At 39.5% G+C, this 22287-nt stretch overlaps 1 protein-coding gene across 1 annotated transcript in view; it reads right to left on the reverse strand.

The window, feature by feature from the left end:
• DGKK (diacylglycerol kinase kappa) overlaps positions 1-22287 on the reverse strand; it is a gene marked incomplete at both ends in the record, with an annotated part of 159732 nt that overhangs the window by 68751 nt on the left and 68694 nt on the right. Inside the window, 3 exons of the mRNA XM_079910543.1 lie at positions 276-401; positions 731-837; positions 1309-1444. Of these exons, the coding sequence (XP_079766669.1) occupies positions 276-401; positions 731-837; positions 1309-1444 (369 nt within the window). The remainder of the gene's footprint in view (positions 1-275; positions 402-730; positions 838-1308; positions 1445-22287) is intronic.

The raw sequence follows: 22287 nt of genomic DNA on the forward strand, positions 1-22287 counted from the left end.
ATTGCCCCTACTGTCATAAGAGAATTCAGCTCTTCCCATTTGCTAGTAGTCCTCACCTTCAAAGATAAGAGGGAGTATTAAATCTTTCTCTCAAAGATTCCATAGCTAATTCTGGAAAGGCAGGATACTGAGCTCTATACTATGGAATCTGTATAATCTATTTTGGGGTAAGGGTCTCTGAGATTTCTATCTATGTGTAGGTGCAATCAAACTCCAACCCACCCCTTCTCTAGAAGTCAGCTCTCTAAATATCAAAGAGATGAGAAGTGTCTTACCGTAGAATTACACCAGAGACACTGGAAATCTTGAAGTCTCTGATAACTGCCACAGTTCTCGTGACATACTGCGCACTGAGAACTGACAGATATGTTTCCTTCTACCCACTGATGGGGCATAGTTTTCTGAAGGATAAAAAGAGACAAGAGGTAGAAGTTAGAGATATAAGGAGAGGAAGGGCCAGCTGGAATAACTATACTACCCCATGGAGGACACTAGACAACCCCAAGGAAGTTTTCCATCATCCTTCCCTCCCCACTCCCATGCTAGTGACAAATGACAGGTGGGAGCTGTGGGGGAGGCTTTCATTCTTCTAGATTTGTTGGATCATAAGCCTGGGAATGAAGCCTACTTGGGTTGTCTGGAAACAGGAAGAAGTCTTCCTTCCCCTGTGTGTCATGACTGAAGGGGAGATGGAAAAGGGTGATTATGAGAAAGCATGGCTGGTACTCACTACTTCATCTGCAGGCATGAGGAGGTCATCAGTAATGGATAATGTATTCCATTTGCAATCTTTGCTTGCTCTTAAAGCACATAATCTGTGAGACTTTACTTTGCACACTGTGAAAGAGGAAGAAAAAAAGATGGATGTGAATCAGGTGACAATGAAGATTCTAACTTCCTTCCCTAAGCTGCTCTAAAAGTTAGAACCTAGATGCATCTAAGTAGTTGTGACTTAACTCCAAAGGCTTATTTTCCATATATTTCAGTTTCTTTGTATTCTTCCCAGCCAAATTTTCTATTACCTGACTTGAATTGAAATTGATGGTAAGAATGAGGTGATTTCTATTTTTCCAAACCTGTGACTGTACTGTCCAATCCTCCCAGACCCAACCCTCCCTTTTGATTAATGAGAATTCCCCCTCATGCCAGTTTCCTCCCGTCTCCTTTCCCCTGTCTGTTAAGTGTCAGGGTTAACCTTACACTAGAATCAGTGACCTAGTGTGAGTCAATGATACTAAAGTCTCATGAGCTCCTTCACACCCATCTCTACCCATTGAGCTCCACTTCCTAAAGGAATCAGAAATGTACCTTCACAGATGATAACATTTCGAGATAAGGCAGGAATGGTCCCTCGACAAACATTGCAGTGCTGGGTCCGGGGACTGTGGCTTGAGTACCAATAGTGCATTCCAACAAGAAAAGGGTTGTTTTCTGCTGCAGGTATCTAAAATAAATCAAAGAGAAGAAAGAATAGAGAGTTAATCACAGAGACGGATTAGGGAAGGCCAGAAGATCTGAATGCTAAGGCTGAAATGGCCAGCTACATAAGGTGTCAGAGCATGTGAAGAGGAAGAATCAAAGTTGAGCCAATGCTTAACAAATCTCCCATCTCTGTTTTTTCCCAGTGGTTTTAAAAAGGGAAAAGGAATGAGGGGGTGCTAGATCCTGGAACAGGGACTGAAGGCAGGAGTGATGATATTTATACTCCTTGGCTAAACCATTTCATTGGTTTAGCCTAAGCAAAATTAGTTCTGTTAATCTTGGCCTTGGCCCTCTTTGAGTAGTCAGCAAAAGGAGGTTGTGAGTAGGAAATTCAGTGATATCCAAGCCCTCTTGCCAGGCAAGAAAGGGAGGAGGCAGGGCTCTGACTCTAGGCTAAGGAATGCTTGTCAGGCTTTAGCTACCTCTTGGAGATATACATTACCCTTCCTGGACCTGCTGCTGCCAAGTGAGGAGAGCATTGCATTGCTGGGACAACAGTTTCATTTCAGAGGCTTCTGGTCCCAGTATTCTTTTCTGAATAACATGCTCTGACTGCCTATAGCAATTTCCTGGTTAATCAATTTAATTTATTCAAAATTCATTAAATTTTTACTGAGTAACTGCTATGTGCTTGGCACTTTTCAAGGCACTGATGAACAAGATAAAGTCTCTGCCCTCATGGAATGGCATTCTGTTTGGTGTCCTCTTTCATGGTATTCAATTTGACATTTACTATTAACCTCCCTATAAATGCTACATTTGTTTATCACAACCTGACTCTCATGACTGTGGGCTGGCACAGGGCATACCAGAAACTAGTTTTGGGGTTAAAAGGGGAAGGGGAGGAGTGGGCACCAAAAACTTCCAAATTTGTTCTGGGCGTGCATTCCACAGGACACTTCCACCTTTTCTATAATTCCTGTGAATGTCTGATCTCTTCCTTCTCTGCCTTCCTCTGGAATGTAGACATAAGCATATGCATTCAGCTTTTTATTCTGGATGTTATAATCGGTTGGGTGTGTAAAGGCATAAGACTTTAAAATGAACTATATATTCTTCCTGACGCTAGCTGATACTGGTCCACTAGAGAGAGAGACAGAGAGAGACAGAGAGGGAAAGAGAGAAAGTGCTATTGAGGGATCTGCCATATTTAGTGTTCAACCTTGATCAATTTATAGGAATTCATCATCTAAAACATAGCCTGTACATGGTATTCCCTGATCCCTCCTTCCCCCTCTGGCATGCCGTTTATGTGCTAAGCTGCTGTTGGAATGACCAGGAAGCTTCTGGAAGGAAAAGCTACTCTGATGCACTAAAGGCTCACCAAGTATGGAGTCACTTTGTGATTGTATTATTTTTTGCATACTGAAACCCTGGCAAAGTTCCAAGAAGATCAAAGTAGAGAGTGGAGAGTCCTGAGGAAGTGACATAGTCTTGGCTTTGACATGTTGAGCAACTAGCACCTTTCTACTTCCCACTAGATTATAACTTTACAAGTACCTGCCTTCCTTCCAACCTCCTTCTTTCCTCCAATAATTACTAAGAGCGACTTTGTGTTATCTATAAAGCTAGGCACTGGAGATTCAGAGATGAATGATCCATAGTTCTTGCCCTCATGGAGCTCATAGTCTACTGTAGGAGACAACTTCCTAAACAGATGACTCCAGTGTAGAGTGAAAAGTGAGCTCTCCTATAATGTTCAAGATTCTACAGGACAAATGGAAGAAATGATGAACTCTGCCTGGGTGGAATATTGAATGTCATGCTCCAATTATTTACAGAATATAAAAATATATAAAATGGACATTGCTTTGGTTCAGCAGTGGAGGAGGTGGGATTTTTATTCCTTAAATGCATCCTATTGTATAAGAAAACTTTGGTGCATACCACCCTGGATGAGTACATGTTGTATGCTGAATTGTGTCCCCTGCCAAAATATGTTCAAGTACCTGGTACTGTGAATGTGACCTTATTTGAAAATAGAATCTTTATAGATATAAACAATTTAAGATGTTGTCATAATGGATTAGTGACTGGTGTCCTTTCCCTCTTTTTTTTAAATTAAAAAATTTTTTTAACATCTTTATTGGAGTATAATTGCTTTACAATGGTGTGGTAGTTTCTGCTTTATAACAAAGTGAATCAGTTATACATATACATATGTTCCCATATCTCTTGCCTCTTGCATCTCCCTCCCTCCCACCCTCCTTATCCCACCCCTCTAAGTGGTCACAAAGCACCGAACTGATCTCCCTGTGCTATGTGGCTGCTTCCCACTAGCTAGCTATTTTACGTTTGGTTGTGTATATATGTCCATGCCACTCCCTCACTTTGTCCCAGTTTACCCTTCCCCCTCCCTGTATCCTCAAGTCCATTCTCTAGTAGGTCTGCGTCTTTATTCCCGTCTTGCCCCTAGGTTCTTCATGACCATTTTTTTGTTTGTTTTTTAGATTCCATATATATGTGTTCACATACGGTATTTGTTTTTCTCTTTCTGACTTACTTCACTCTGTATGACAGACTCTAGGTCCATCCACCTCACTAAAAATAACTCAATTTCGTTTCTTTTTATGGCTGAGTAATATTCCATTGTATATATGTGCCACATCTTCTTTATCCATTCATCTGTCGAAGGACATTTAGGTTGATTCCATGTCCTGGCTATTGTAAATAGAGCTGCAATGAATATTTTGGTACACAACTCTTTGAATTATGTTTTTCTCAGGGTATATGCCCAGTAGTGGGATCACTGGGTCATATGGTAGTTCTATTTTTAGTTTTTTAAGGAACCTCCATACTGTTCTCCATAGCGGCTGTATCAATTTACATTCCCACCAACAGTGCAAGAGGGTTCCCTTTTCTCCACACCCTCTCCAGAATTTATTGTTTGTAGATGTTTTGATGATGGCCATTATGACCGGTGTGAGATGGTATCTCATTGTAGAAGAGGGAAATTTGGACAGACACAGGAGAGACATCATGTGATGATATAGGCAGAGATTGGAATGATGCATCTACAAGCCAAGGTATGCCTGCAATCACCAGAAGCTAAGAAGAGGCAAAGAAGGATTCTCTTCTAGAGCCTTCAGAAAGAGCACAGTCCTGCCAACACTTTGATTTTGTACTTCTAGACTCCAGAACTGTGAGAGAAGTATCTTAATTCACCCAGTTTGTGGATTTGATATGGCAGTCCTGGGAAACTAACACAGTATGTCATTACAGGCCTTTCTATTAAGTGACACAGATTAAGAATTGACTTTGAAGACAGATGAAGAACTGTGGCATGTATACAAACCACTGATCTCTGAATGTTAAGGCTTTTAATGTGTGGTTGTTGGGTTTTATGTTTGATTTTTATGCTCTCTAAAATACATAGGTTAATACATTCATGCAGAGATCATCACTCCAATCTGATTCTTCACTGTTTTAGAGCAGCTAAGGCTATTTTCTCCATCTCCTGAATCCCTTTCAGTATAATCCAGAACCCAGATAGGTTCATTAATTATTTGTCTATTCATTAAAGGAGATCTTGTCAGTCCAGGTGTTTGGTAAACTCTAAAACACTGTTAAAGCGTGAGGACTTAATAATATTAAGTATTTTCAAAGTGCATAAAAGTCTCAGGAAACATCCCATAAAGCACAAAATCTTCTAAAGATGTGTTTCCTTAAAAGAATCTTGTTTGGGATGATTTATTTGATGAAAGGCTGTGTTTAGATAAAACAAAACTAGTGGTTTGTACTGTAACTTGAAGCCAACTTCTTTGTTATATCAAGGTTTTGGAAACTACAGAATGTTAGGGCCTCCCAGGTTGGCCATTGGTAGGGTGACCATATCATCCAAATCAGGACACTTTGAACAGTGAAAGGGGGAGGTATAGTATGTAATTATGCTGGAACAATAAGTGTAAATTGTGTTCATCCTGAGAAAACCACTAGCCATGGAGATGCTACACATGAGCTAGAGAGTCATTTATCCAATTTGAATCTATTTGTTGATCTATACAGCCTAGTTGTCTGGCTTAGTACCACTTAGTTGCCTATCGGGCTACCACATACTCACAAGGGGTGGGGACTAGAGGAGAGAAAAGATAACTAGGTAAAATTTAAGATGTCTTTCCAAGAGCATGGATTTAGAGTTAGGAGAGCTAAGATCTCAATTCTGCCACAATAAATTACGTGATTTCAGGCAAGGCAACTGAACACCTCTGAGGTTTCTTTCTCACCTACTTAATGAAATCTTAGAATCATAAGCTTTTCAAGTTGAAAGGAATGCTTGAATTCATCTAGTCTACCGACCAGAAAAACTAATTTTCTTTTTTAAATTGAATTTTAAAATTGAGGTACATTTGACAATTAAAATTGTACATATTGAATTTAATGATTTGATATACATATGTAGTGAAATAATCACCACAATCAAGCTAATTAACTTACCACCTAGGATAGTTACCACTTTCTTTCCTTCTTTTTTTTTTTTGTATGTGTGTTTAGAGCACTTAAGATCTTCTCTATTAGCAAATTTTAGTATAAAATAAATGATTGTTACTTACGGTCACATTGTTGTACATTAGACCTCCAGAACTTATTCTCCTGCATAACTGAAACTTTGTACCGCTTAACCAACATCTCCCCATTTCCCCCTCTCCTCAGCACTTGGTAACCACCATTCTTCTCTCTGCTTCTAGAGTTCCAACGATTTTAGATTCCACATATAAATGAGAACATACAGTATTGTCTTTCTCTGTTTGGCTTATTTAATGTAGCATACTTTCCTCAGGTTCATCTGTGTTGTTACAACTGGCAAGATTTCCTTCTTTTTATCAGGCTGAACAATATTCGATTGTATTTGTGTATGTATATATCTATATCACATTTTAAAAATCCATTTTATCCATTGAGGGACAGTTAGGTTGTGTCTGTATCTTGGCTGTTGTGAATAATGCTGAAAGAAACATGGGAGTTCTGATATCTCTTCAAGATGCTGATTTCATTTCCTTTGGATATATACCCAGAAGTGAGATTGCTGGGTCATAAGGTAGTTATATTTTTAATACTTTGAGAAACCTCAGTACTACTTTCCATAATGGCTGTACCAATTTATAGTCCCATCAAAAGTGCACAAGTTTTCTGTTTTCTCCACATTCTTGCCAGCACTTGTTGTCTCTTGTCTTTTTTTTTTTGCCATATCACACGGCATGAGGGATCTTAGTTCCCCAACCAGGGATTGAACCTGCACCCTCTACAGCGTAAGCTCAGAGTCTTAACCATTGAACTACCAGGGAAGTTCCTCTTTTTTGCTTTTCTTTTGTTTTTCTTCTTTTTTAATTTGAAGTATAGTTGATTTACATATTGTGTTAGTTTCAGGTGTACAGCAAAGTGATTTAGTTATACATATATATATATATTTCAGATCTTTTAAAAATAATTATATATTTTTTATTTTAGCAAAGATTCAGAATATATCTCTATAAGAAAAAAGAGTTACATCATACAATCTTTTGAAAATATACATTCATATATTGGTTTTGTCCTATGATTAATTTGATTACTAAAAGTTGTAAAGTGCAGCTAAATTTGAGAGCCAAGTTATTAGTAGTTAAAGACTGATTTGCTTTTTGTAAATTGAGGTATAGTTGATTTACAATATTGTGTTAGTTTCGGGTGTACAGCAAAGTGATTCAGTTGTATATTACATATATGTTGCATATAATATATATATATTCATTCTTTTTCAGATTCTTTTCCCATATAGGTTATTACAGAATATTGAGTATAGTTCCCTGTGCTATACAGTAGGTCTTTGTTGGTTATCTATTTTATATATAGTAGTGTATATATGTTAATCCCATACTTCTAATTTATCCCTCCCCACTCCCTTTCCCCTTTGATAACCATAAGTTTGTTTTCTATGTCTGTGAGTCTGTTTCTGTTGTGTACACAGATTCGTTAGTATTGATTTTTAGATTTCACATATAAGTGATACAATATTTGTCTTTGTCTGACTTACTCCACTAAGTGTAATATCTTTAGGGCCATTCATGTTGCTGCAAATGACAATCTTTCATTCTTTTTTTATGGCTGAGTAATATACCAATGTATATATATCTCACATCTTCTTAAGCCAATAGTTTGTTGACGGACACTTGGGTTGTTTCCATGTCTTGGCTATTGTAAATAGTGCTGCTATGAACATTGGAGTGCATGTATCTTTTCGAATTAGAGTTTTCATCTACCCAGGAATGGGACTGCTGTGTCATATGGTAGTTCTATTTTTAGTTTTTAAAGGAACCTCTGTACTGTTTTCCATAGTGGTTGCACCAATTTGCATTCCTTTCAACAGTGTAGGAAGGTTTCTTATTCTCCAACCCTCTCCAGCATTTATTATGTGTAGACTTTTTGATGATAGCTATTCTGATGATAAGAGCCATTTTAACAAGGGTGAGATGATATCTCATCGTGGTTTTGATTTGCATTTCCCTAATGATTAATGGTGTTGAGTACTTAACTTTTTATCCATTTTTATGTCTTCTTTGGAAAAATATCTATACAGGTCCCTCACCAATTTTAAAAACAGATTATATGTGGGTTTTTTAAACTATTGAGTTGTAGGTGTTCCTTATGTATTTTAGATATTAACCTCATATCAGATATATAGCTTGTAAATATTTTCTCCCATTTCTAGGTTGCCTGTTCACTCAGTTGATTTAGCTTGATGTAATCTCACTTGTTTATTTTAGTTTTTGTTCCTTGTGCTTTTGGTGTCATATCCAAGAACTCATTGTCCCAGTCAATGTCAAGAAGGTTTTTCTCTGTTTTATTCTGGTAGTTTTATAGTTTTAGGTCTTACACGTAAGTCTTTATTCAGCCTGAGTTGATTTTTTGTACATGGTGTGAGGTAATGGTCCAATTTCATTCTCCTGCATGTTGATATCTAATTTTCCCAACACCATTTATTGAAGACTACCCTTCCCCAATTTTGTGTTCTTGGCCCCCTTCTGAAAATCAGTTGACTGTAAAAGCATGGATTTATTTCTGTGCTCTCTATTTTGTTCCATTGGTCTGTATGTCTGTTTTTATGCCAGTACAATATTGTTTTGATTACTATAGCTTTATAATGTATGTTGATATCAGGAAGTGTGATGCCTCCAGCTTTGCACTTCTTGCTCAAAACTGCTTTGGCTATTTGGGGTTGTTTTTGGCTCCATATGAATTTTAGGATTGCTCTTTCGATTTATGTAGGGAATACCATTGGATTTTGATTGGGATTGTATTAAATCTGTAGATTGCTTTGTGTAGTATGGGCATTTTAACAATATTAATTCTTATGATCCATGAACATGGGATGTCTATCCATTTATCTATGTATTCTTTACTTTCCTTCATCAATGTTTTATAATTTTCAGTGTATGTTTTTCACCTCTTTGTTTAAGTTTATTACTAAATATTTTATTCTTTTTGTTGCTATTGTGAATGGTCTTATTTTCTTAACTTTCCTTTCAAATAGTTCATTGTTTGTGTATAGAAAACTGAGTGATTTTTTGTATGTTGATTTTGTACCCTATGACGTTACTGAATTTTTTTGTACCCTATGACTTTACTGAACAATTATTTTGTTCAGTCTTTAGGTTTTTCTACATATATGATCATGTTGTCTGCAAACAGAGACAATTTTACTTCTTCCTTTCCAGTTTGGGTGCCTTTTAATTCTTTTTCTTGCCCAATTGCTCTGGCTTGGATTTCTAGTACTATGTTGAAAAGAAGTGGTGAGAGTATGCAGACTTGCCTTGTACCAGATCTTAGAGGGCAAGCTTTCAGTTTTTTTCCCATTAATTATAATGTTGTCTATGGGCTTTTCATATATGGTCTTTATTGTGTTGAGGTAAGATCTTTCTATACTTACTTTGTTGAAAGGCTTAATGATGAATTGGTGTTGAACTTTGTCAAATGCTTTGCTTGCATCTATTGAGATGATCATGTGGTTTTTTTCTTTCATTTTGTTAATGTATTGTAAGACATTGTTTGACTATGTATATTGAAATATTGTTGCATCCTTGGGATAAATCCCTCTTGGTTACAGTGTATAATCCTTTAAATGTGCTATTGAATTCGGTTTCCTAGTATTTCATTAAGAATTTTTGCATCTGTGCCTCTGAGGTGGGAGAGCCGACTTCAGGACACTTGCCCACGAGAGACCTCCTAGGTCCACATAATATCAAATGGCGAAAGATATCCCACAGATCTCCATATCAATGCTAAGACCCAGCTCCACTCAACAACCAGCAAGCTACAGTGTTGGACACCCTATGCCAAAGAACTAGCAAGATAGGAACACAACCCCACCCATTAGCAGAGAGGCTGCATAAAACCATAATAAGGTCACAGACACCCCAAAACACACCACCAGATGCGCTGCTGACTACCAGAAGGACAAGATCCAGACTCATCCACCAGAACACAGGCACTAGTCCCCTCCACTAGGGAACCTACATAACACACTGAACTAATTTTAGCCACTGGGGGCAGACAGCAAAAACAATGGGAACTGTGAACATGCAGCCTGTGAAAAGGAGACCCCAAACACAGTAAGTTAAGCAAAATGAGAAGACAGAAAAACACACAGTAGATGAAAGAGCAAGGTAAAAACCAACGAGACCAAACAAATGAAGAGGAAATAGGAAGTCTACCAGAAAAAGAACTCAGAGTAATGATAGTAAAGATGATCCAAAATCTTGGAAATAGAATGGAGAAAATACAAGAAACATTTAACAAGGACTTAGAAGAATTAAAGAGCAAACAAACAATGATGAACAACACAATAAATGAAGTTAAAAATTCTCTAGAAGGAAGCAAAAGCAGAATAACTGAGGCAGAAGAACGGATAAGTGGCCTGGAAGATAAAATAGTGGAAATAACTACTGCAGAGCAGAAAAAAGAATGAAAAGAATTGAGGACAGTCTCAGAGATCTCTGGGACAACATTAAATGCACCAACATTCGAATTATAGGGATCCCAGAAGAAGAAGAGAAAAGGAAATGGACTGAGAAAATATTTTAAGAGAGTATAGTTGAGGGGCAGAGGGGAAGATGGCAGAAGAGTAAGACGTGGAGATCACCTTCCTCCCCACAGATACACCATAAATACATCTACACGTGGAACAACTCCTACAGAACACCTACTGAATGCTCGCAGAAGACCTCAGACCTCCCAAAAGGCAAGAAACTCCCCACGTACCTGGGTAGGGCAAAAGAAAAAAAGAAAAAACAGAGACAAAAGAATAGGGACGGGACCTGCACAAGTGGGAGGGAGCTGTGAAGGAGGAAAGGTTTCCACACACTAGGAAGCCCCTTCGCAGGCGGAGACTGCGGGAGGCGGAGGGGGGAGCTTCAGAGCCCCAGAGGAGAGCAAGCAACAGGCGTGCGGAGGGCAAAGCAGGGAGATTCCCGCACAGAGGATCGGTGGCGACCGGCACCCACCAGCCCAAGAGGCTTGTCTGCTCACCCGCTGGGGCGGGCGGGGCTGCGAGCTGAGGTTCGGGCTTTGGTCGGAGTGCAGGGAGGGGACTGGGGTTGGCTGCGTGAACACAGTCTGAAGGGGTTAGTGCACCACGGCTAGCCGGGAGGGAGTCCGGGAAAATGTCTGGAGCTGCCGAAGAGGCAAGAGATTTTTCTTCCCTCTTTGTTTCCTGGTGCGCGAGGAGAGGGGTTTAAGAGCGCTGCTGAAAGGAGCTCCAGAGATGGGCGCGAGCCGCGGCTAAAATCACGGACCCCAGAGACGGGCAGGAGACGCTAAGGCTGCTGCTGCCACCACCAAGGGGCCTGTGTACGAGCACAGGTCACTATCCACACTCCTCTTCCGGGGAGTCTGTGCAGCCTGCCACTGCCAGGTTCCCGGGATCCAGGGACAACTTCCCCGGGAGAACGCACAGCGGGCCTCAGGCTGGTGCAACGTCATGCTGGCCTCTGCCGCCGCAGGCTCGCCCCACACTCCGCGCCCCTCCCTCTCCCCGGCCTGAGTGAGCCAGAGTCCCTGAATCAGCGGCTCCTTTAACCCTGTCCTGTCTGACCAAAAATCAGACGCCCTCCAGTGACCTACACGTAGACGCAGGGCCAAATCCAAAGCTGAGCCCCTGGGAGCTGTGAGAACAAAGAAGAGAAAGGGAAATCTCTCCCAGCAGCCTCAGAAGCAGCGGATTAAAGCTCCACAATCAACTTGATGTACCCTGCATCTCTGGAATACACGAATAGACAACGAATCATCCCAAATTGAGGAGGTGGACTTTAGAGCAAGCTTTATGATTTTTCCCCTTTTCCTCTTTTTGTGAGGGTGTATGTGTATGCTTCTGTGTGAGATTTTGTCTGTATATCTTTGCTTCCACCATTTGTCCTAGGGTTCTATCCGTCTGTTTATTTTTAAAATTTTTTAAATAATTAATTTTAATAACTTTATTTTACTTTACCTTCTTTCTTTCTTTCTTCCTTCCTTCCTTCCTCTTTCTTTCTTTCTTTCTTTCTTTCTTTCTTTCTTTCTTTCTTTCTTTCTTTCTTTCTTCTTTCTTTCTTTCTTTCTTTCTTCCTTTCCTTCCTTCCCTCCTTTAGACAACGAATCATCCCAAATTGAGGAGGTGGACTTTCAGAGCAAGATTTATGGATTTTTCCCCTTTTCCTCTTTTTGTGAGGGTGTATGTGTATGCTTCTGTGTGAGATTTTGTCTGTATAGCTTTGCTTCCACCAGTTGTCCTAAGGTTCTATCCATCCCTTTTTTTCTAAATAATTATTTTGTAATAATTGAATAATTTTATTATATTTTACTTTATTTTATTTTACTGTATCTTCTTTCTTTCTTTCTTTTTTCCTTCCTTCCCTCCTTCCTTCCTTCCTTCCTTCCTCTCTCCCTCCCTCCTTTCTTTCCTTTTTCCTTCTTTTCTTCTTTCTTTCTTTCTTCCTTCCTTCCTTCCTTCCCTCCTTTCTTTCTTTCTTTCTTTGCTTCTTTCTTTCTTTCTTCCTACTTATACTAATTCTTTCTCTCTACTTTTTCTCCCTTTTATTCTGAGATGTATGGATGAAAGGCTCTTGTGCTGCAGCCAGGAGTCAGTGCTGTGCCTCTGAGGTGGGAGAGCCAACTTCAGGACACTGGTCCACAAGAGACCTCCCAGCTCCACATAATATCAAACAGCGAAAATCTCCCAGAGACCTCCATCTTAACACCAGCACCCAGCTTCACTCAACAACCAGCAAGCTACAGTGCTGGACACCATATGCCAAACAACTAGCAAAACAGGAACACAACCCAACCCATTACCAGAGAGGCTGCCTAAAATCATAATAAGTACACACACACCCCAAAACACACCACCAGACGTGGACCTGCCCACTAAAGAGAAAAGATCCAGCCTCATCCACCAGAACACAGGCACTAGTCCCCTCCACCAGGAAGCCTACACAACCCACTGAACCAACCATAGCCACTGGGGACAGACATCAGAAACAACGGGAACTACGAATCCGCAGCCTGCAAAAAGGAGACCCTAAACGCAGTAAGATAAGCAAAATGAGAAGACAGAAAAACACAGCAGATGAAGGAGCAAGATAAAAACCCACCAGACCTAACAAATGAAGAGGAAATAGGCAGTCTACATCAAAATGAGTTCAGAATAATGATAGTAAAGATGATCCAAAATCTTGGAAATAGAATAGAGAAAATGCAAGAAACATTTAACAAGGACCTAGAAGAACTAAAGATGAAACAGACAATGATGAACAACACAATAAATGAAATGAAAAATACTCTAGATGGGATCAATAGCAGAATAACTGAGGCAGAACGGATAAGTGATCTGGAAGATAAGATAGTGGAAATAACTACTGCAGAGAATAATAAAGAAAAAAGAATGAAAACAACTGAGGACAGTCTCAAAGACCTCTGGGACAACATTAAACGCACCAACATTCGAATTATCGGGGTTCCAGAAGAAGAAGAGAAAAAGAAAGGGACTGAGAAAATATTTGAAGAGATTATAGTTGAAAACTTCCCTAATGTGGGAAAGGAAATAGTTAATCAAGTCCAGGAAGCACAGAGAGTCCCATACAGGATAAATCCAAGGAGAAATACACCAAGACACATATTAATCAAACTGTCAAAAATTAAATACAAAGAAAGCATATTAAAAGCAGCTAGGAAAAACAACAAGTAACACACAAGGGAATCCCCATAAGGTTAACAGCTGATCTCTCAGCAGAAACCCTGCAAGCCAGAAGGGAGTGGCAGAACATACTGAAAGTGATGAAGGAGAAAAACCTGCAACCAAGATTACTCTACCCAGCAAGTATCTCATTCAGACTTGATAGAGAAATTAAAACCTTTACAGACAAGCAAAAGCTGAGAGAGTTCCACACCACCAAACAAGCTTTACAACAAATTCTAAAGGAATTTCTCTAGGCAAGAAACACAAGAGAAGGAAAAGACCTATAATGATGAACCCAAAACAATTAAGAAAATGGGAATAGGAACATACATATCGATAATTACCTTAAATGTAAATGGACTAAATGCTCCCACCAAAAGACACAGATTGGCTGAATGGATACAAAAACAAGACCCATATATATGCTGTCTACAAGAGACCCACTTCAGACCTAGACACACATACCGACTGAAAGTAAGGGTATGGAAAAAGATATTCCATGCAAATGGAAACCAAACGAAAGCTGAAGTAGCAATTCTCATATCAGACAAAATAGACTTTAAAATATGATTATTACAAGAGACAAAGAAGGACGCTACATAATGATCAAGAGATAGATCCAAGAAGAAGATATAAAAATTGTAAATAATTATGCACCCAACATAGTAGCATGTCAATACATAAGGCAAATATTAACAGCCATAAAAGGGGAAATCGACAGTAACACATTCATAGTAGGGGACTTTAACACCCCACTTTCACAAATGGACAGATCATCCAAAATGAAACTAAATAAGGAAACACAAGCTTTAAATGATACATTAAACAAGATGGACTTAATTGATATTTATAGGACACTCCATCCAAAAACAACACAATACACATTTTCTCAAGTGCTCAAGGAACATTCTCCAGGACAGATCATATATCTTGGGTCACAAATCAAGCCTTGGTAAATTTAAGAAAATTGAAATTATATCAAGTATCTTTTTGGACCACAATGCTATGAGACTAGAAATCAATTACAGGAAAATATCTGTAAATAATACAAACACATGGAGGCTAAACAATACACTACTTAATAACCAAGTGATCACTGAAGAAATCAAAGAGGAAATAAAAAAATACCTAGAAACAAATGACAATGGAGACACGATGACCCAAAACCTATGGGATGCAGCAAAAGCAGTTCTAAGAGGGAAGTTTATAGCAATACAAGCCCACCTTAAGGAACAGGAAACATCTCGAATAAACAATCTAACCTTGCACCTAAAGCAATAGAGAAAGAGGAACAAAAAACCCCCAAATTTAGCAGAAGGAAAGAAATCATAAAAATCAGATCAGAAATAAATGAAAAAGAAATGAAGGAAACAATAGCAAAGATCAATAAAACTAAAATCTGGTTCTTTGAGAACATAAACAAAATGGATAAACCATTAGCCAGATTCATCAAGAAAAAAAGGGAGAAGACTCAAATCAATAGAATTAGAAATGAAAAAGGAGAAGTAACAACTGACACTGCAGAAATATAAAAGATCATGAGAGATTACTACAAGCAACTCTATGCTAATAAAATGGACAACCTGGAAGAAATGGACAAATTCTTAGAAATGCACAACCTGCCAAGACTGAATCAGGAAGAAATAGAAAATATGAACAGAGCAATCACAAGCACTGAAATTGAAACTGTGATTAAAAACCTTCCAACAAACAAAAGCCCAGGACCAGATGGCTTCACAGGCGAAATCTATCAAACATTTAGAGAAGAGCTAAAACCTATCCTTCTCAAACTCTTCGAAAACATAGAAGAGGGAAGAACACTCTCAAACTCATTCTACGAGGTCACCATCACCTTGATACCAAAACCAGACAAGGATGTCACAAAGAAAGAAAACTACAGGCCAATATCACTGATGAACATAGATGCAGAAATCCTCAACAAAATACTAGCAAACAGAATCCAATAGCATATTATAAGGATCATACACCATGATCAAGTGGGGGTTATTCCAGGAATGCAAGGATTCTTCAATATACCCAAATCTATCAATGTGATAAAACGTATTAACAAATTGAAGGAGAAAATCCATATGATCATCTTAATAGATGCAGAGAAAGCTTCCAACAAATACCAACACCCATTTATGATAAAAATCCTGCTGAAAGTAGTCATAGAGGGAACTTTCCTCAACATAATAAAGGCCATATATGACAAACCCACAGCCAACATCATCCTCAATGGTGAAATACTGAAAGCATTTCCACTAAGATCAGGAACAAGACGAGGTTGCGCACTCTCACCACTCTTATTCAATATAGTTATGGAAGTTTTAGCCACAGCAATCAGAGAAGAAAAGGAAATAAAAGGAATCCAAGTCTGAAAAGAATAAATAAAGCTGTCACTGTTTGCAGATGACATGATACTATACATAGAGAATCCTAAAGATGCTGCCAGAAAACTACTAGAGCTAATCAATGAATTTCATAAAGTAGCAGGATACAAAATTAATGCATAGAAAACTCTTGCATTCCTATACACTAATGATGAAAAATCTGAAAGTGAAATCAAGAAAACACTCTCATTTACCATTGCAACAAAAAGAATAAAATATCTAGGAATAAACCTACCTAAGGAGACAAAAGACCTGTATGCAGAAAATTAGAAGACACTGATGAAAGAAATTAAAGGTGATACAAATAGATGAAGAGATATACCATGTTCTTGGATAGGAAGAATTGACATTGTGAAAATGACTCTACTACCCAGAGCAATCTACAGATTCAATGCAATCCCTATCAAACTACCACTGGCATTTTTCATAGAAGTAGAACAAAAAATTTCACAATTTCTATGGAAATGCAAAAGACCCCGAATAGCCAAAGCAATCTTGAGAACGAAAAACGGAGCTGGAGGAATCAGGGTCCCTGACTTCAGACTCTTCTACAAAACTACAGTAATGAAGACAGTATGGTACTGGCACAAAAACAGAAAGATAGATCAATGGAACAGGATAGAAAGCCCAGAGATAAACCCACGCACATATGGTCACCTTATCTTTGATAAAGGAGACAGGAATGTACAGTGGAGAAAGGACAGCCTCTTCAATAGGTGGTGCTGGGAAAACTGGACAGCTACATGTAAAAGAATGAGATTAGATCACTCCCTAACACCATACACAAAAATAAGCTCAAAATGGATTAAAGACCTAAATGTAAGGCCAGTAACTATCAAACTCTTAGAGGAAAACATAGGCAGAACACTCTATGACATAAATCACAGCAAGATTCTTTTTGACCCACCTCTTAGAGAAATGGAAATAAAAACAAAAATAAACAAATGGGACCTAATGAAACTTAAAAACTTTTCCACAGCAAAGGAAACCATAAACAAGACCAAAAGACAACCCTCAGAATGGGAGAAAATATTTGCAAATGAAGCAACTGACAAAAGATTAATCTCCAAAATTTACAAGCAGCACATGCAGCTCAATAACAAAAAACAAACAACCCAATCCAAAAATGGGCAAAAGATCTAAATAGATATTTCTCCTAAGATACACAGACTGCCAACAAACACATGAAAGAATGCTCAACATCATTAATCTTTAGAGAAATGCAAATCAAAACTGCAATTAGATATCATCTCACACCAGTCAGAATGGCCATCATCAAAAAATCTAGAAACAATAAATACTGGAGAGGGTGTGGAGAAAAGGGAACCCTCTTACACTGCTGGTGGGAATGTGAATTGGTTCAGCCACTATGGAGAACAGTATGGAGGTTCCTTAAAAAACTACAAATAGAACTACCATATGACCCAACAATCCCACTACTGGGCATATACCCTGAGAAAACCAAAATTCAAAAAGAGTCATGTACCAAAATGTTCACTGTAACTCTATTTACAATAGCCCGGAGATGGAAACAACCTAAGTGCCCATCATCAGATGAATGGATAAAGAAGATGTGGCACATATATACAATGGAATATTACTCAGCCATAAAAAGAAACGAAATTGAGCTATTTGTAATGAGCTGGATAGACCTAGAGTCTGTCATACAGAGTGAAGTTAGTCAGAAACAGAAAGACAAATACCGTATGCTAACACACATATACGGAATTTAAGAAAAAAAAATGTCATGAAACACCTAGGGGTAAGACAGGAATAAAGACAGAGACCTACTGGAGAACGGACTTGAGGATATGGGGAGGGGGTAGGGTGAGCTGTGATAAAGCGAGAGAGAGGCATGGACATATGTACACTAACAAACGTAAGGTAGATAGCTAGTGGGAAACAGCCGCATAGCACAGGGATATCAGCTCGGTGTTTTGTGACCACCTGGAGGGGTGGGATAGGGAGGGTGGGAGGGAGGGAGACCCAAGAGGGAAGAGATATGGGAACATATGTATATGTATAACTGATTCACTTTGTTATAAGGCAGAAACTAACACACCACTGTAAAGCAATTTTACCCCAATAAAGATGTTTAAAAAAAAAGAGAGAGTATAGTTGAAAACTTCCCTAATATGGGAAAGGAAATAGTCAATCAAGCCCAGGAAGTAAAGAGAGTCCAATACACGATAATTCCAAGGAGAAACATGCCAAGACACATATTAATCAAACTGTCAAAAATTAAGTACAAAGAAAAAATATGAAAAGTAGCAAGGGAAAAACAACAAATAACATACAAGGGGATTGCACAGGAGGAGCTTCAAGAAGGTGGAAGAGTAAGATATGGAGATCACCTTCCTCCCCACAAATACGTCAGAAATACATCTACATGTGGAACAACTCCTACAGAACACCTACTGAATGCTGGGAGAAGGTCTCAGAACTCCCAAAAGGCAAGAAACTCCCCACGTACCTGTGTACGGCAAAAGAAAAAAGAAAAAACAGAGGCAAAAGAATAGGGACGGGACCTGCACCAGTGGGAGGGAGCTGTGAAGGTGGAAATGTTTCCACACACTAGGAAGCCCCTTTGCGGGTGGAGACTGCGGGTGGTGGAGGGAGGACGCTTCAGAGCCATGGAGGAGAGTGCAGCAACAGGGGTGCAGAGGGCAAAGCAGAGAGATTACCTCACAGAGGATCGGTGCTGACCAGCACACACCAGCCCGAGAGGCTAGTCTGCTCACCTGCCGGGACGGGTGGGAGTTGGGAGCTGAGGCTCTGGCTTCGGTCAGATCCCAGGGATAGGACTGGGGTTGGCTGCATGAACACAGCCTTAAGGGGGCTAGTGAGCCACCACTAGCTGGGAGGTAGTCCGGGAAAAAGTCTGGAGCTGCCGAAGAGACAAGAGACTTTTTCTTCCCTCTTTGTTTCCTGAGCGCGAGGAGAGGGGATTAAAAGCACCACTTAAAGGAGCTCCAGAGATGGGCACGAGCTGCCGCTATCAGCACGGACCCCACAGACGGGCATGAGATGCCAAGGCTGGTGCTGCAGCCACCAACAAGCCTGTGTGAAAGCACAGGTCACTATCCACACCTCCCCTCCTGGGAGCCTGTGCAGCCCGCCACTGCCAGCGTCCCGTGATCCAGGGACAACTTCCCCGGGAGAACACATGGCGTGCCTCAGGCTGGACCAACGTTATGCCGGCCTTTGCCACTGCAGGCTCACCCTGCAATCCTTACCCCTCCCTCCTCCCGGCCTGAGTGAGCCAGAGCTCCCGAATCAGCTGCTCCTTTAACACCCTCCTGTCTGAGTGAAGAATAGACGCCCTCAGGTGACCTACATGCAGAGGCGGGTCCAAATCCAAAGCTGAACCGAGGGAGCTGTGTGAACAAAGAAGAGAAAGGGAAATCTCTCCCAGCAGCCTCAGGAGCAGTGGATTAAATCTCCACAATCAACTTGATATACCCTGCATCTGTGGAATACCTGAGTAGACAACGAATCATCCCAAATTGAGAAGGTGACTTTGGGAGCAACGATATATGTATATTTTTTCCTTTTTCTCTTTTTGTGAGTGTGTATGTGTATTCTTCTGTGTGTGATTTTGTCTGTATAGCTTTGCTTTTACCATTTGTCCTAGGGTTCTGTCTTTTTTTTTTAAGACTTAAAAAATTTTGTTCTTAATAATTATTTTTTATTTTAATAAATTTATTTTATCTTCTTTCTTTCTTTCTTTCATTCTTTCTTTCCTTCCTTCCTTCCTTCCTCCTTCCTTCCTTCTTTCCTCCCTCCCTCCCTCCCTCCCTCTCTCTCTCTCTCTCTCCCTCTCTCTTTCTTTCTTTCTTTCTTTCTTTTTTCCTCCCTTTTATTCTCAGATGTGTGGAGGACAGGCTCTTGGTGCTCCAGCTGGGCAGCAGGGCTGTGCCACTGAGATGTGAGCACCAAGTTCAGGACGCTGGTCCACAAGAGACCTCCCAGCTCCATGTAACCTCAAACAGCAAAAATCTCCCAGAGATCTCCATCTCAACACCAAGACCCAGCTCCACTCAACGACCAGCAATCTACGGTGCTAGACACCCAATGCCAAACAACTAGCAAGACAGTAACACAAACCCATCCATTAGAAAAGAGGTTGCCTAAAATCATAATAAGGCCACGAACACCCCCAAACACACCACCAGACGTGGACCTGCCCACCAGAAAAACAAGATCCAGCCTCATACACCAGAACACAGGCACTAGTCCCCTCCACCAGGAAGCCTAAACAAGCCACTGAACTAACCTTAGCCACTGGGGACTGACACCAAAATCATCGGGAACTACGAACCTGCAGCCTGTGAAAAGGAGACCCCAAACACAGTAAGTTAAGCAAAATGAGAAGACAGAGAAACACACAGCAGATGAAGGAGCAAGGCAAAAGCCCACGAGACCTAACAAATGAAGAGGAAATAGGCAGTCTAATTGATAAAGAATTCAGAATAACGATAGTAAAGATGATCCAAAATCTTTGAAAGAGAATGGAGAAAATACAAGAAACGTTTATCAAGGAACTAGAAGAAATAAAGAGCAAACAAACAGTGATGAACAACACAATAAATGAAATTAAAAATTCTCTAGAAGGGATCAATAGTGGAATAACTGAGGCAGAAGAACGGATAAGTGGCCTGGAAGATAAAATAGTGGAAATAACTACTGCAGAGCAGAAAGAAGAAAAAAGAATGAAAAGAATTGAGGACAGCCTCAGAGACCTCTGGGACAACATTAAATGCAACAACATTCGAAGCATAGGGGTCCCAGAAGAAGAAGACAAAAAGAAGGGACTGAGAAAATATTTGAAGAGATTAGAGTTGAAAAATTCCCTAATATGGGAAAGGAAATAGTCAATAAAGTCCAGTAAGTGCAGAGAGTCCCATATAGGATAAATCCAATGAAAAACATGTCAAGACACATATTAATCAAAGTATCAAAAATTAAATACAAAGAAAAAATATTAAAAGCAACAAGGGAAAAACAACAAATAACACGTAAGGGAATCCCCATAAGGTTAGCAGCTGAACTTTCAGCAGAAACTCTGCAAGACAGAAGGGAGAGGCAAGACATATTTAAAGAGATGAAGGAGAAAAAACTACAACCGAGATTACTGTACCCAGCAAGGATCTCATTCAGATTTGATGGAGAAATTAAAACGTTAACAGACAAGCAAAAGCTTAGAGAATTCAGCACCACCAAAAAGCTTTACAACAAATGCTAAAGGAACTTCCCTAGGCAGGAAACACAAGAGAAGGTAAAGACCTACAATAATAAACCCAAAACAATTAAGAAAATGGTAATAGGAAAATACATATCGATAATTACCTTAAATGTAAATGGATTTAGTGCTCCAAACAAAAGACATAGATTGTCTGAATGGATCCAAACACAAGACCCGTATATATGTTCTCTACAAGAGACCCACTTCAGACCTAGGGACACATACAGACTGAAAGTGAGGTGATGGAAAAAGATATTCCATGCAAATGGAAATCAAAAGAAAGCTGGAGTAGCAATTCTCATATCAGAAAAAAACAGACTTTAAAACAAAGACTAATGCAAGAGACAAAGAAGGGCACTATATATGACCAAGGGATCAATCCAAGAAGAAGATACAAACTTGTAAATATCTATGCACCCAACATCGGATCAACTCAATACATAAGGCAAATACTAAGAGCCATAAAAGGGCAAATCGACAGTAATACAATCATAGTAGGGGACTTTAACACTCCACTTTCACCAATGGACAGATCATCCAAAAAGAAAATAAATAAGGAAAGACAAGCTTTAAATGATGCATTAAACAAGATGGCTTTAATTGATATTAATAGGACATTCCATCCAAAAAAACCCCAAAATACACATTCTTCTCAAGTGCTCATGGAACATTCTCCAGGATAGATCATATCTTGGGTCACAAATCAAGCCTTTGTAAATTTAAGAAAATTGAAATCGCATCAAGTATCTTTTCCAACCACAATGGTATGAGACTAGATATCAATTACAGGAAAAAATCTGTAAGAAATACAAACACATGGAGGCTAAGCAACACACTACTTAATAACCAAGAGATCACTGAAGACTTCAAAGAGGAATTCAAAGAACACCTAGAAACAAATGACAAGAAAAACACGATGACCCAAAATCTATGGGATGCAGAAAAAGCAGTCTAAGAGGGAAGATTATAGCAATACAATCTTACCT

The sequence above is a fragment of the Stenella coeruleoalba genome, assembly GCF_951394435.1.
Source record: "Stenella coeruleoalba genome assembly, chromosome: X".
NCBI classification, from domain to species: Eukaryota; Metazoa; Chordata; class Mammalia; order Artiodactyla; family Delphinidae; genus Stenella; species Stenella coeruleoalba.